At 38.2% G+C, this 14819-nt stretch overlaps 1 protein-coding gene across 3 annotated transcripts in view; it reads right to left on the reverse strand.

Moving 5' to 3' along the window:
* The window catches only part of LPGAT1 (lysophosphatidylglycerol acyltransferase 1), a 66726-nt gene that overhangs the window by 36907 nt on the left and 15000 nt on the right, over window positions 1-14819 (reverse strand). For all 3 annotated transcript variants that reach the window (XM_051783739.1, XM_051783741.1, XM_051783740.1), the window contains one exon: window positions 1641-1759. In XM_051783739.1, coding sequence (XP_051639699.1) covers window positions 1641-1759 — 119 coding nt within the window. The remainder of the gene's footprint in view (window positions 1-1640; window positions 1760-14819) is intronic.

Raw genomic sequence — 14819 nt, forward strand, 5'->3', positions numbered from 1 at the left:
CTTTTAGCCACTTGTACTAGTCATGCTATATTCTAAGCATGCATTGAAGCTCATACTGTTTTATTTCTTTATTAACTAAAACCATTAAAGCTATACCAGGCTCTGGACATGTACATTCCAAGAGCAATGTTTACAACTATTTAAGGGAAAACCAGTGATTTTAAGGATGTTTTGCTTTTCTAAACACAAAACTAATAGTTTGCATTGTGAACATTATTGTGATCTCAACGCCTTGCCCCATTTTTAACATGTATTACACATTCAGTGAAACTTACTCTGCCTTGACTGAAACTTAAGCTATGGAGCCAACCAGGATAAATTTGACTTAGGTTTATATATACAACCTAGAGTACACACATGAGTTACTAAAGTTCTATGATATTTGAAACACCTTGGACATGAACCATCAAGATCATACACAACCACATACGCACAGGACGACACCCTTACAGTGATATCTTTATGACAAGATTGTCCTATGCATAATTTTGATTCAAGGGAATTAAAAAGTTTATTCTGTCATTCTACTCATTTGGGTACAGTATAGAATACCATATATACCAAACTTCCTCAATTCCAAAAGAAATGAAAGCAATTAAAAGTACTTTTAAAACAGCCTGCTCTAGGTTATAGTAGAAAGAAAGAAATGAGTCTTTGCTCCATCCTGAGTAACATTTTCTTAGTTTCTTTGTTGACTTCGGTTTTTTGGAGGTTTTTTTTTAAATCTGTTGTCATATGTAAGATCTCTGAAACTTCCTGAAAACAGTAAATCACTGATCAAGATACAATATATACAAAATCTATATTATATGTGCTCAGAAAAACAGTGTCAGTTACAAGTTGTGCAGATGCAACAAAAAGAAGTTGTTTCCTTGTTTCTCCACTGTATGGGTGCAAGAAAGAAAACACTAAGATACAGTTGATGCATTTTTTCAGCTTGTCAGGTATGTTTCCTCCTTTTGTAGCCTAATCATACATAATCCCCTTCTTCCTGATTTATACGTAAATTTTGTTTCCTGTTTAAATCCTATACTCTAGTTTCCACTCTTTAGACATGACTTTTCTCAACAGCAAAGCATGAAACCATTTACATTAGTTGCACTTCTCACCAAGAAATGCTTAAGAGCTTGTCAAATAAGAGCTCAAGCAATTCTGGATTTAGCTAGTTAGCTTAGTTTTGGGATGCCCTCACTGCTACCAAAATCCCATACACAACTTGCTTCTAACTTTGAGAAAAAATCCATGCTGAAATGAAGTCATAACCAAGAAGGTAGACCTGTGTTGTGTTGAGGAAAGTTGGCATGAGTTACACAAGGGCATGAGGTGAGAAGAAAAAGCCAAGTACGTGATTACCTGTCAGGAGATCTGCTTCCCTCTATGTTAACCTAGACTGGATGCACAGTGACTCAGCTCGTATTTGACCTTCTCCAAAAACAACGTTTATGATCTAAGACCTGATCCAATCTACTGGCTGTCACACTAGACCAAATCTAAACAAAAAGCTTCCTATTCAGGGCCTTCAGATTACTTGGTGGATTAACACCCCCAAGTCAGTCATCAGTACTGCACACAGATGGAAGCATTCCCAAGGGAACAGACTGCACACACAGAAGCTCTCCCATGCCCCAGTTGTAGCCTACCGTGCCTTTATCCTGAAGGCACATCATCAGAGTGCAGACGTCACCCGTTGCTTGATGGTTCACCAGCACCATGGCTTCATCTTCTGATACTGCTTTAACATCATCACCCCATTCCACTACTATTAAAAATAAAAAAAAATAAAAAAAGGTAAATTTTACAATGAGCACAGGGAAATTTTACTATCAACAAAACAATAAAAAAAGACCCCACACCCAGACAATTATAATAAAAAAACCTACATGGTACATGTCAATTTAAATTGGCACATAGCATCAGGTAGGAATATTAGCAAGACCATTTTTCCAAGCAGGGGGGTGTCCAGCTTAATTTTAAATTGCATGCGCAGAATAAGAACAAAACAAAAATACTCTATCAGAACATGAGCATGGAGATTGATCTTTTTGTGTCATCACACCATTCTATATTTAGGGTCTCAAAATTACATAAGCTTTTGACCCAGCTTTCATATTCATCTATCTCACCTCATTAGATGTAAAAAAAAAAAAAAAAAAAAAAGAAGAATTTGTTGTTGAAAGTGGGTTTTGTTGGCTGTTTGCTTTAGGTTTTTTTTTTTTTTTTAACTTAGCAAATTTGTTTCATTTCTACACTTACTATTGTTATTCAACTCCAGTAAAAGCAAAACAAAAAATCCGTAGTTGGGTCATTAGGTTTAAAATGCTACATTACACAGACTCAGTCATTCAAATCTAACCAAGTCAGCTAAAGGCAAGAAAGTGGGTTCAGAAAATGCTGTTCAGATAACAGAAACTATTGGTCCCTATTTCGTAGACCAGAGACCAGATGCTTCAGTGGCAAGAATGATGACAGGACGAAGATACAGCTGTTGATCATCCAACATTTACACTGACTAGCAAAACCATGCTGAGATAAGGAAGAGGGGCTAAAAATTGCTAGTTCCATCATCACAAAGTAACTAAGTGGAGAAAGAGAAGACTGCCTCCCAAAGAACACAGGATGGAAAACTAGAAAACGTATGTTGCAAATTTAAAGACCAAAATACATCTAATGCTGTTATTGGGGCAAAGAGACAAGTGAGTAGAGACTGGTTCTCTTCAATACAAGGGATGGTTACTGCAATGACAGCTAAAGGGAAAGGATGGGCAGGCAGAGGAGCTCTGTGAAGTTCCAAAACTAAGATGCATTGTCCACGCATGTAGGATATAATTATTTTTCTGTGTTTGTTCAGTATCTTAAATGGTTCTTACTGGCTGTTATCTTCAGTTCTGACAACAAAGGAAATATTTCACCTGTACTACTGAATCTTTTGTACTGTTATTAACAGGTTTCCAGGCAGTGAACAACTCTCAGCACAGGACAATTACTTCATTCCCATCTGTCTTTTAATACATGGTTTAACTGATGCAAAGGTAATAGGCTACACACTCAAAACAAAAAGCAATAATCCATGCATAGCTTCCCTATTCTTGCAGAAATCAATTACCATCACACTTTTGAAAATGGCCACTTCTATTACTTTCTAATGGCTCCAAAATTAGTACTGAATTGAGACTTGAACACCAAGCAAAAAATAAAATGCTGTATTTTGTCACAGGTAGATAAAATCAGATTAGAGATACGAAAGTGAGGAGGACTGTTTAGTCCATAATGTTCAACCTCCTTTCCTCTCCCGAGGTGAGCTAAGCACAGATCCTTCCTTACTTTTGTCAACATGAACTTGGACATTCCCTTTATGCCTCCTTCTCACCATGTGTGAATTTCCTCTGATGGCCTAACTCCATGGAAGTTGGAAAATGCTTTGACATGGCAGTCATAGTTGCCTGTGCACCTCCCTTATCAAGTATTTCACATATCCGGCTATCCCACAGGGCAAGAAACTAAGACAAAAATGAGAATTGTTTTAAAGAAAAACAAATCAACCACATACTGACTTCGAAATTATTGCTTCGGTGTCTTTATTAAGCAGCCAATATAAAACCTTCTTACTGAACTGTGTCTTATTAAAAGTAATAAAACCTAAGCACTAAATACATTAAGCATGTGCAAAATCAGGTTTCTCACACCTAATTATTTCCAAATAAAACTACTTTATTTCTAGATCACTCGGAGAAAAAAAATGCAATACTTTACTATAGATACTTCCCTGGAACATATCAATTTATAGTAGTAATCATTTCAACTTTAGAACAATTTAAAAAGCAACTATTTTTAATCTTCAAAACTGATTCAAAGATCGAACTTTCTGAAGGATTAAAATAAAGCTCATGACTGAACAATGTAAGCCATGAGAAGCAGCACTCAATTGAAAACAACTGAAGAGTAGACCTTATGGAGCTTAATTTGCTAGAAAAAGTACACTTTTAACATATTAGGTGAAGACCAACGTCTGACTTTGAAACTTTCAGATATGCCCCAGTCAAAGAAACACAGGAAAAAAGTTTGTGGTGTCTATTTTACCTACTCTTGTTAAATCCACAAGGGTATAAAATACACAACCAGCTTATGATGCACTAACAAGCTTCAGATGACAAGTAAGAAAAAAGATGGGCTCTGTTATCCCACTCCAAATGCAAGGTAAAAGAAAAAGAAAGTTTGATTTAATTCTTGAATTGATTTACTCAATTCATTTTATCTACCAACCAGCCAGGGTAATAGCTCAACTTCTGCCACTCAGCTGACAAGTAGTAGGTTATTAAATCACAGTGAATCAGCTAGCCCTCCTCTAGCTTCTTTTCTTTCCCTCTGTCAATTCTCCTCAGGCAATCAGGCTGTCTCTTGTGCTTAATAACGCTTTATGGTCAATTGATTGACCTGATTATCAAGGAGAAAAGAATCACTTTGTGCAAGTCCTTCACAGAGCATTTCTGGATCAGAAACAGAACAGCAAACCACAAAAGTATGCAGAAAAACCACTGCCATTACTATAATTTTTTAAAGAAGAAAAAACCCAAACCCTCAAGTATCTAGAATTTTAAGTTCACAGTGTCCCTTTAAAATCAGCGGGAGGAATAAATGCTTGTCTTCAATTTTCTCACCACACCGAAATTTTCCAAAGGAGAATCTTTTGCTTTAAGAAATACTTGTGCTATTACATTCTTCCACTGCAGTTGGAAACATTCAAATCAAAACCTCAGCTGCATGGCAGCAGAACCAGCAACTCTGCTTTGCTCCACTGTAACCAGACAAAAAAAGCTTCAAAGACAAATATTTGTCATTTGGGGGTCTGAAATCCAGCAAACATTCCTCCACAGCTTCTTTTATTGCCAGAGCGTATTTTATAATGATACCAGCTCTGTGTCAACAGCCTGGCAATAGCTGGACTTCTGCAAATGCAGTTTAACATAGTAAAATAACATAAAGGAAGGAAAGTCCAGGAAATCAGTTTAACATGGTAAGACAGAAGTGACTTAGCTGTGAGAGACACTTGATTTGTGACTTAGGGTTGTACGCAAAGGCCTTCTCCGGGAAAGAATGAAGACAAGTATACTTGCAATTACATGAGCCCTAAGACAGAAATATTTATCCCTCTCTCATAACAAGAAGTCCAAGATCTAAAACATCAAGCAAATATTTCATATAATGAGCTGCAGATTTAGCTTTTTACAAGCTAATCCTTGCAGAGCTTAATGAAGAAAATAAACGCAATAAAAGTTTTTTCCATGTTTTTAGTGAACTATTAGACATCTAAATGTAGCTATTGAGAGTTGTCAGAACACTTGGCTACTTTGTAATCATGTTCTTAATGTAACTGTGTGCATACAAGTGATGCTCTGAATAAATATTCAAGCACTTTAATTGCAGTTCGGCACTAGGCTGGGCAAATGACTACTCAGCTAACTAACAATTCAATAGATTTATTTTATACTTTTGGATATACCTGGCAAGAATGGTAGTCCAGTGTTCGTGTAACTGCCTAGCCATTAATAGGAAAAACTTCTTTTTGCATACTGCATTTTAAAACTTAAAAAATGCTCTGAATTTTTTGTTCTGGTCAATAGTTTCACTACAGTCTGTACCATAAGAATTGGCATACATTTTTTTGGCATCATAACAACTTAAGTCCTAATTTATTATTTCAAAATCCATTGAGTTTTAAAAGATTGATACTTTCTGGCAAGATCACGGGAAGTCTTTAAGCGTTCTAATTACAACTATTAAAAAGCCCAAACCCTTAAAACAGCTAGGTAAATCACCATAAAGTTACAGTATATGTTAATATATAATTGATTTGTATATCCACTTTATTTGCCATAGGGATTTCAGTAAACACAATATTCACAACTCTGCCTAGAAACTGGAGAAGTTAAGAACTTTCTCTCTAGAACTTCTCACAGAATCACAGAATGGGTAAAGCTGGCAGGGGCCACAGGGGGTCAATCTTGTCCAACATCCCCACTCAAGCAGGGTCATCCTAGAACACGTTGCACAGGACTGTGTCCCAGCAATTCTTGAATATCTCCAGTGAGGGAGACTCCATAACCTCTCTGGGTGATCTGTTCCAGCACATGGTCACCCACACAGTTAAGAAGTTCTTCCTCATATTCAGGTGGGACTTCCTGTGGAACAGTTTCTGCCCATTGCCTCTAGTTCTACTGCTTGGCATCACCAAGAAGAGCCTGGATCCATCCTCTTGGCATGCTCCCTTCAGATACTTAAATAGATTGATGAGGTCCCCCCTCTCAGTTGTCTCTCTCATCCTTTCCTCATAAGAGGGATGCTCCAGTCCCCTCATCATCTTTGTTGCCCTCCACTGAACCAGCTCCAGGAGCTCCATGTCTCTCTTGTACTGAGGACCCGGAGCTGGACACGGCACTCCAGACGTGCCTCACTAGGTCTGAGGGACAGGACCACCTGCCTTGACCTGCTGGCAATGCTCTTCCTAATGTACCCCAGGACACCATTGACCTTCTTGGCCAGAAGGACACACTGTTGGCTCAGGGACAGCTTGTTGTCCACCAGGACCCCCAGGTCCTTCTCCCCAGAGCTGCTTTCCAGCAGGTCAGCCCCCAGCCTGTGCTGGTGTTATGGGATTATTCCTCCCCAGCTGCAGGACCCTGCATTTTTAAACATATCCTTAGTTTATTTTTTTCTTCTGATCACTTGTAATCACTTGCACCCATGATGCAAGACTTCATAAAAGTTTGTTCCAAGAAGTTGCAGATTGGCAACACTTGGAACTGAACAGTACCACAAATAAACAGCATTACTGAGAGACAGACTCCTTTGCTTCCTCAAGAGCCAGCCTGCTTTCTAACAGAAGGAATGTTATTATTAGGTATTTAATAGTGACTGCAACCCATGACAACCAGGTTTCTATGTTTTAAACACTCCTCCTCTTACTCAATCATTTATGTCTGGCAAGTTGCAATCCTGCTTTCCTGTTATTCATAAATGACTCGTCAAAGCATGTTTTTGCTACAGCAGCTATGTACAGTTGTTAAACTCATTTGTCTCTCCTTTGTAGATGGGAATCTTTGATAGTTGGCAGTAAGAAATCCCAGAAGTGATGCCAGAGGTTAAATACTACTTACCATGATGACTACACTGCATTGCAACAAATAAAAAAAAGACAAAGACATGCTAAAGGTGTTTTTTCCCCTTAATAAAAAGGTTAAATCTCTGGAAATTGGTTGCATACAGCAAAAAAAGAAAAAAAAAAAGGACTAAGCAAAGTTGCATACAGTTACATTTTACAGGTTTTTTACATTTCTTAAGCATGTACTCTAGGTTTAGAAGGTATTTTAAAAATCTATATAAAATCAGACACACACTATTGAAAAGAGAAAAATAGCTCTTCCTATCCCAATCATTCCTTCCAAAATTCATACTGCCAAGGAAAACTTCATTTCTTGTCTCTAAGTACACACAAGACATAGAGACAATGAATAAAAGTACAGCACAGAAAAGGAAGGGAAGAACATAAACACAATATCATATCTCAGTAAACACAGCTTCACTTAACATGCTATCCTTCTGCTATTAAAAAATGTGCCCTTCCTAACAAAAGTATTGTCAACTTCAATGCTATTGTAATATACATATCTTTAGGGTATTATATCAATAATAAACATGTAGCTTTAAACAAGATTTTGATATCAAAAAGAGCATCTTTTACAGATAACTTGATTCAAATTTTATGATGATAAACAGACCTGCACTGAAAATTTTATCCTTTTATTTCCATCAAGAAAAACACAACAGAAAAGTCAGGGTAGAAGCAGTAGCTAGGGAAGGGAAGCCTGTAAATAAAGGGAGATTGTTCTTACAGTGCATGTTAATAAACCAAGGCTGGGTTTAAGACGTCCCAGTCACCATCTTCATTTTTCTGCAGCAAACCATTTTGCACACCTCCACACTTAATTGTAGGAAACAACACAATTTCCTTTTGCTTTCAGTTCTATTCTTCTTAGTTTCCACCCTCTCCTTCTGCAGTTTACAGACAGATCTGCTTTGTGGAGAAGAGGACTTTAGCAGTCACAATATTTGTTCCTTAAGTTAACCCATACTCTTAATTCAATTAACCAACAGTTAGAGGTGTTAAAAACAGGAGACAATTACAACAGAGATGCTTGGGCTCTGTCACCTTTCTAACCATTCCAAGAATCCTGTTTTTCCTAAAGTACAGCAATTCCTTTTAGAAACAGGTTCTAGTAATGACTGTTTTTGAAGACTGACTTAATTTTCCTGGAGTGCACGTTCAAAACCTCAGGGGTACAGTTTACTTGAGTTCCATAACTCACGGGCACAAGAGATGATTCTTGTGGCTGAAGAGAGGGCTCCTTTTACCCATATGTGAATGAGAATCAATACTCAGCAAAACCTTAGCTCACCTTCAGGGAAGCAAACCTCTTCCACCACCCTCAGTACTGGCAATAACATTTCAAGAGCTTCAGCTCTTGGCAATTATGTTGGGCAAGTGGTTTCTATGCTAAGAAAACTCTTAAAATTAACAGAATCTAACAGAATACACAAGCTACGATCACAGCAGATGTTTAAGGAATAGTTCCAATGTATCTTAAGTCTTACAAGAACACATCATGCACTGGACATACCCTCCACATTTTGCTGGAGGTCTCTCTATCCGTTATTTTATGCCGCTCCCATAACACTGCTTGAAATGTCCCACAGTTCACAGTTTCAATCATTGACACTAAAACCCCAGTTGCATATGGTGGTCACTGCTTCCAAAAAGTAGTACAAGACAGTGTTCTTAGTCACACAGGTAAATGGGAACTGTGAGACATGAAGACTGTGATTGATGTCAGCTTTCATGACTATACTGGGCACAAACTGTAGCAGCTGAGAAGGAACTCCGCTGTCTGTTTTGCTGCTTCTATTCTTAGAAAAGCAACTGCAAGACTGAAGAAGGAGATGGAGTCCTGAAATCCTTTTGAAGTACCTCATGCTCATGAGTCAGACCACTCGCAGAAGGAGCAAGCTGTACAGCACATTCCTCCCTGATGACAGATAAAATACATTAACTACCCAGGGGAACATCAATGCATTCATGAACTAATATCCTAATGCTCTAATACCTCACATGCTGCAGAGGTTATAATGGCCTGAAACAAACAAAAAAAAATAAAAAATAGTTTGTTCGAAGCCTAGAGGAAGGAGAAGCAAAACAGGAGGGCAGTCTTGCAAGTACAGATTTTTAAGGGATACTGCAAATCAAACGGTCAGGCCTGAAAGTTAAAAACGATACCGACAGGTTTTAAAGTACGCACACAAAAATCACCTAGTTAGAAGCACACTGTCACCAAGGTCCTGAAAAGGCAGAGGAATCTGAGCCAGCAGTAAATATCCTTCAGGTTAACTGCTATCACTTCAGCTTGTATGTAAAGCTGACATTCTGTACCATTTTGGTCTTTCCTAGTTACAGTGTGGAAAGAAACAACATCAACTTATGTTACAAAATGTTTATTTTTAACATCAAAGAAAGACAAAGTTTTCAGGACTGTCCTTAAGATAACCATAAACCAAAAAAGGTATGTACGCTAAGGATGAACTTTTGCCTGTTCCCAGTTAAAAGTTTTTGAACACTGGGGATGACCAAAAAGCTGTAGCACCATAAATGACAGAAGCAAAGAAACATATTTTTGTAAAACAAACAAAGAAACTCTGAATAGAAGGATCTCGAGATCCAAGATTTGCAGTTTACTGAGACTGCACAATTTTACATGGAAATAGACAACAATCACAGGGCCACAAGACCACTTGCATGAAAAAAATGTCCCATGGAGTTTTGGTCCACACATGTTTTATTGGTCCTCAAACAGATTGCGTGAATTTGAAAATTTTAAGGAGAAGAACCAAGACATAAATTTTTTTTTACCAGTCTGCACTTTGCGATTCAACCCCAAGGTCAGAGACAACGATGGAAACACCAGAGTCAATCCCTCAACACAAAGAGGTCAGCACTTGCCTAAGTAGACCCTTTTTGTCAGACAAGGCTGTGGGTCCTGCATTTCAGCCTCTTTATCTACAAGAATAATTTTTACAAGTGAAGAAGGATTCTCACCACTCAAGCACGTGACTTTATATACTAAATCCACATAATACTTTTCCGTTGTTTTAAAACACAAGAATCAAATTCTCAGGGTTTCATCTGTAACACTGATGATGCTTACTCTTAACAAGAGGGTAGTCCAACATCAAATTTGCATAAGTTTATATCTTAGAAGTCCTTTTCAGTTTACTGTACACTGAAACTGCAACAATTTAACTATGGTTACAATGCAAAACATATTCTAAGCTGAAAGAAAATTCTATCTCTATGACTGTTTTATGAGAAACAGACTGGCTTTCCTAGAATTAAACAGAAAAGTTACTTTGAAAACAGGAATTTTGGAATACGACACCATTGCAACATTTCAAGCACATTTCTTTGTAAAAGGTTAAGTACTACAGAGGAGCAGTCAGAGGAGGAAAGAGTTCATTTTCTCTGATAAAAAAAAACATACCAGTGCAGCTGGGTAATGAAAAAATGCTACAAATATGAAGCTTGCTATTATTGTTACCCTTATCACCCTTTCAAGCAAATAACAGTTGGCTGAGGCTCTGTATTTTTAATAACTTGAACCCAGCAGGTTACTACAGTACTTGACTAATACCCATCTGCCCCATCACTACTGCTGTGCAACTAAGCAAGCAGGAACAGAGCTGACAAACAGGGTCTGACTCAGCAAACACCAACAGACAAGAACAATTCAATAGAAGTACTATGGCACTTTTGTCTTTATTTTCCCTTTAAAAACTACTGGTATCTTACAAAAAATTCCCATCTGTTGCATGAGCTGGAGAACTCATTCCCTATGGGATTCAAGTCAGAAAATACCATATGACTTCATGCTCAGTATATAAAGTAGGGGGAAGAAGGAAGAAAAGAGATGTTTGGAGTGATGCCATTTGTCTTCCCAAATAACCAGTACACGTGATGGAGCTCTGCTTTCCTGGGGATGGCTGAACACCTGCATGCACAGGGGGAGGAGTGAAAGACTTCCTTGTTTTCCTTTTCTTGTGTGTGTAGCTTTTGCTTTCCCTATTAAACTGCCTTTATCTCCACACATGAGTTTTCCAGCTCTTACACTTTCGATTCTCTCCCTGATCCCACTGATGGGGGAGCGACCAAGCAGCTGTGCTGTACTTGGTTGCTGGCTGGGGTTAAACCACTACAGTCCAACAAAGGGCCACTGAGATGAGTAAGGGACGAGAGTATCTTTCATATGAGGAGAGGCTGAGTGAGCTGGGACTGTTTAGCCCAGAGAAAAAAAAGGCTCCAGGGCAAGAATCGTACCCATGTATCAGTACCTGACGGGGGTGCAGAGAGAGGAATAAAGATGACTTAGCCAGACTCTCCCCTGTAGTATGCACTGACAGGTTGAAAGCTAATAGGGGCAAATAAAAATACAAGATATTCCACTTCAACACAAGGCAAAAAGGAAAAAAACCAAATATTTTTACTTTACATTTTTCCAGGTTGTGAAGTGCCCATCCTTGAAGCTATTCAAACCCTGACAGGACATGAACCTGGGCAACCCGCTCTAACTGACCTTGCTTTGAGCAGGGGATTCAACTGTATGACCCTCAGAAGTCCCTTCCAACCTAAACAATTCTGACAGCCTGATACCAGGAGGAAAAGCACAGTGTTAACAGAATTCTTTCTTAGCGGGTATGTTCAACTGCAACAAAACCTACAGTTTCATCCTGCAGCATGAAAAGGAACAGCCTTTACAATCACAAAGCACATGTTGCAAATATAAACTGGCAAGGTTTTTCTGTTTTACTGCTGCAGAACTGCAGCAAAGACATAGATCTGAAGGATAGTTCAAACCTTAATATGAAAGGAGAGTATGATTCATCTGGGATCATCAAACTCAGACACAAAAACAGGACCTGTAACCAACACCAGAAACTTGAGGCAACAATGTATTTTTTTGCCAGAATAAGCCATTGTGTTCACTGCTAGTCTTGATATCTTCATCTAAAGATCCAAAGATCTTAATTTATATAATTATATATATAAAATTTATCTGTATCTACAGCTATATTATCAAATATCACGGCAAACTAAATTCCTCTGTTGAGACTGTTTTGTCTGCATGTCAAACATGATGCACGTAAACAGTTACATTGAAACAGCTACTTTTAGTTACTCAAACACCAAGACATTCAAATTACTATTTAACACTCAGACACAGCTACTGACACCTACCTAAACATAAAATTTAAAGCCTAGAATAATAATAACTAAACAAAAAAGACCCAAATATGTGAAGTGTGAAGGCCTTAATTATTTCCCCTACTATCTTTATCTCAGATATTTATCTAAAATATTTACCTAAGTTGCTCTTATACTTGAGAACCAGAAGAGTCACTGCAACATCATGTGACCATCTGTGCTGGTAAAAAAAAACAAGGGGCAAGCCAGCACAATCAGAGCTATCAGAAGACAGCAGGATGGGGCAGCAGGCACCAGCTGGACCAGGATGAAGCCTTATAGAACTGTGGTTTGCTAGGCTGGAAGACCTGCTGGGCAAGTCTGGTTTGCCCAACAAGCAAAGCATAATCAGTACGAGTCACCCAGGTTACCTTTGAAATTGATATGAATTTCTTTTTGAAACAAAGTTGTTGTTCATTTAAAGAATATGTTTAGAGCACATTAAAAATGTGCAACCCTCCACTCTTCTTTTTTTTCTAAGCCTAAATGTATAAGAGAAAGATAAACATCCTTGTTATAAAAATTTCATAGCCATGTGTCACAGAGACTACAGAGCCATTATTTAGGCAGGAACAGGGTGACAGCTGTCTGATTTTTAGTGGGCTTTGGATTTGTTTGGGGAAAGTAAATTAAAGAAAGTATTTTCTCCCTAAGAGAGCAGTCTGAAAGCACACCTTCATCCTCACAGTTAAAGTACTAGATTGTAGCAGTAACCTGAGCTGTCTTTGCAGAATCAACTGACTAGACAGCAGAAACTACTCAGAGGCAATATCAAAAACTACAATACAACACATATTACTACAGTTTCCTTTTGAGTCACTGGCAATGGTATGCATTACTAATTTGATCCTGTTGCTTGTCTTTCCAGATGTCAAATTCCCTTTGATGCCAAAAAAGAGTCATTCATAAGGTACTTCACCTCCCATAACTGTTAAGGTGGCTCAAAAAGTACACCTACCATATCATAGAGCCTTAAAAAGCTAAAAGGTACGGGACAAAAGCAGATCTTCTTAGTCAGGTTCCAGGAGAAACAATGCCCAGAGAATATATCCAGGTTTGTGGCTCTAAGTAAAGGGGTACTTTTCAGATTGTGTAATCAACACCAAAAACCAGTATATCCAAACCAACTGTGTGAAAAATCCCATTAGGGTAATGGTCTGTGCAGAGTAAATGGCTTGTGAAATCGCAGGCCTGTTTCCTCCAGACAGAGAACCACCTCTTTCAAAGCCTCAGTTCTTAACTCTGAGAATCCTGATGTAAACTACTTGGCCTGGTGCAAACTGGCCAAAACTAACAATCAACAAGTCAGTGCACAGAAATACAGCATTCCCACAGTTTCCATTCAATTGCTCAGCTCCTTATGCAGAGATGCGCACTGCAACACCACAGGATTCTGTTAGGAATCTAATTTTCTTCTTTACGTGACAGAGTCTGTACTGTGTCATCCAGAACAATATGAATAACCGTGAAACTGGACAAAGACTCACTGAAAAAAAAAATGCATCCACAAGGCAGAAGGAAGCCTTTAATAAATAATTGGGGAAAATCTGTAATGCTGTTTCAAGAAAATAAGACATAACCAGAGTCTGGTGGTTATAAAGAAATAAAGAAAAGAATCATCTGTTATCACAGATAGGTAAATAAGGGGATGCAATCCACACTAGATGTTTTGCTTTTGAAGTGGACAGATTTGAGTCCTTGTAGCTTCTGGGCAGCAATACATAAGACTTAAAGGAATTTATTACAAAAATATAAATATATACACTGATAACTGTTGAGCTGCCCAAAATGAACTCTTGATAAAGACTGCACAGAATTTTAATTGTTATTCAAGATGGAGCAAGCTCTAGCACAACAAAGTTCTGCAAAACTTGTTGTTTTACTCTTTAAGAAAAAATAAATGTGAGGTATTTGGAAAGCCACAGTTTTAGCCATACAGAAGATTCTGCTTTCACTTAATCTCAATTCCTAAGTCAGCCCAGTTGACAGTAGGGCTTTAAAGAGCAAGTAATTGTTGGCATATAGCAATGAACTTGCTCAGGAAGAGATGGCCATTTCCTCTCCTTTTAAGATTTGCAGATTGCAAGCTTCCCATATAATTTCAAGAAAACCAGGAAAGCTTGAGGATTTTCAGATGCTTTTCCCAAAAAACACAGCTGCAGAAATAATATGACATATGCAGCAATCTTCCAACAAACATCCCAAGGTCATGCCATACCAAGACTTTCTGGGGACAGCAGAGGAACTCAGCCTAACTTAGTTATTACCTACTCTATCAGGGACTGGAGAGGCTGGCCAGCAATGAAATGACACTATTTCGAAGTCTCGTTTACATTTTTAACTGAGCATCTTAAGTTACTACATAATTTGGGACCACAAACTTTTCAGAGCACTACCCAAGAGGCTCTTTGAGGTAAAACACATACAGAACGCAGAAAATCAGCACTGGATTGCACAAAGAGGGAGAGCAATTTCTCAC

This window comes from Manacus candei, unplaced genomic scaffold (assembly GCF_025592945.1).
Source record: "Manacus candei isolate 608988 ecotype Guabito, Panama unplaced genomic scaffold, ASM2559294v1 h1tg000017l, whole genome shotgun sequence".
In the NCBI taxonomy this organism is placed as follows: Eukaryota; Metazoa; Chordata; class Aves; order Passeriformes; family Pipridae; genus Manacus; species Manacus candei.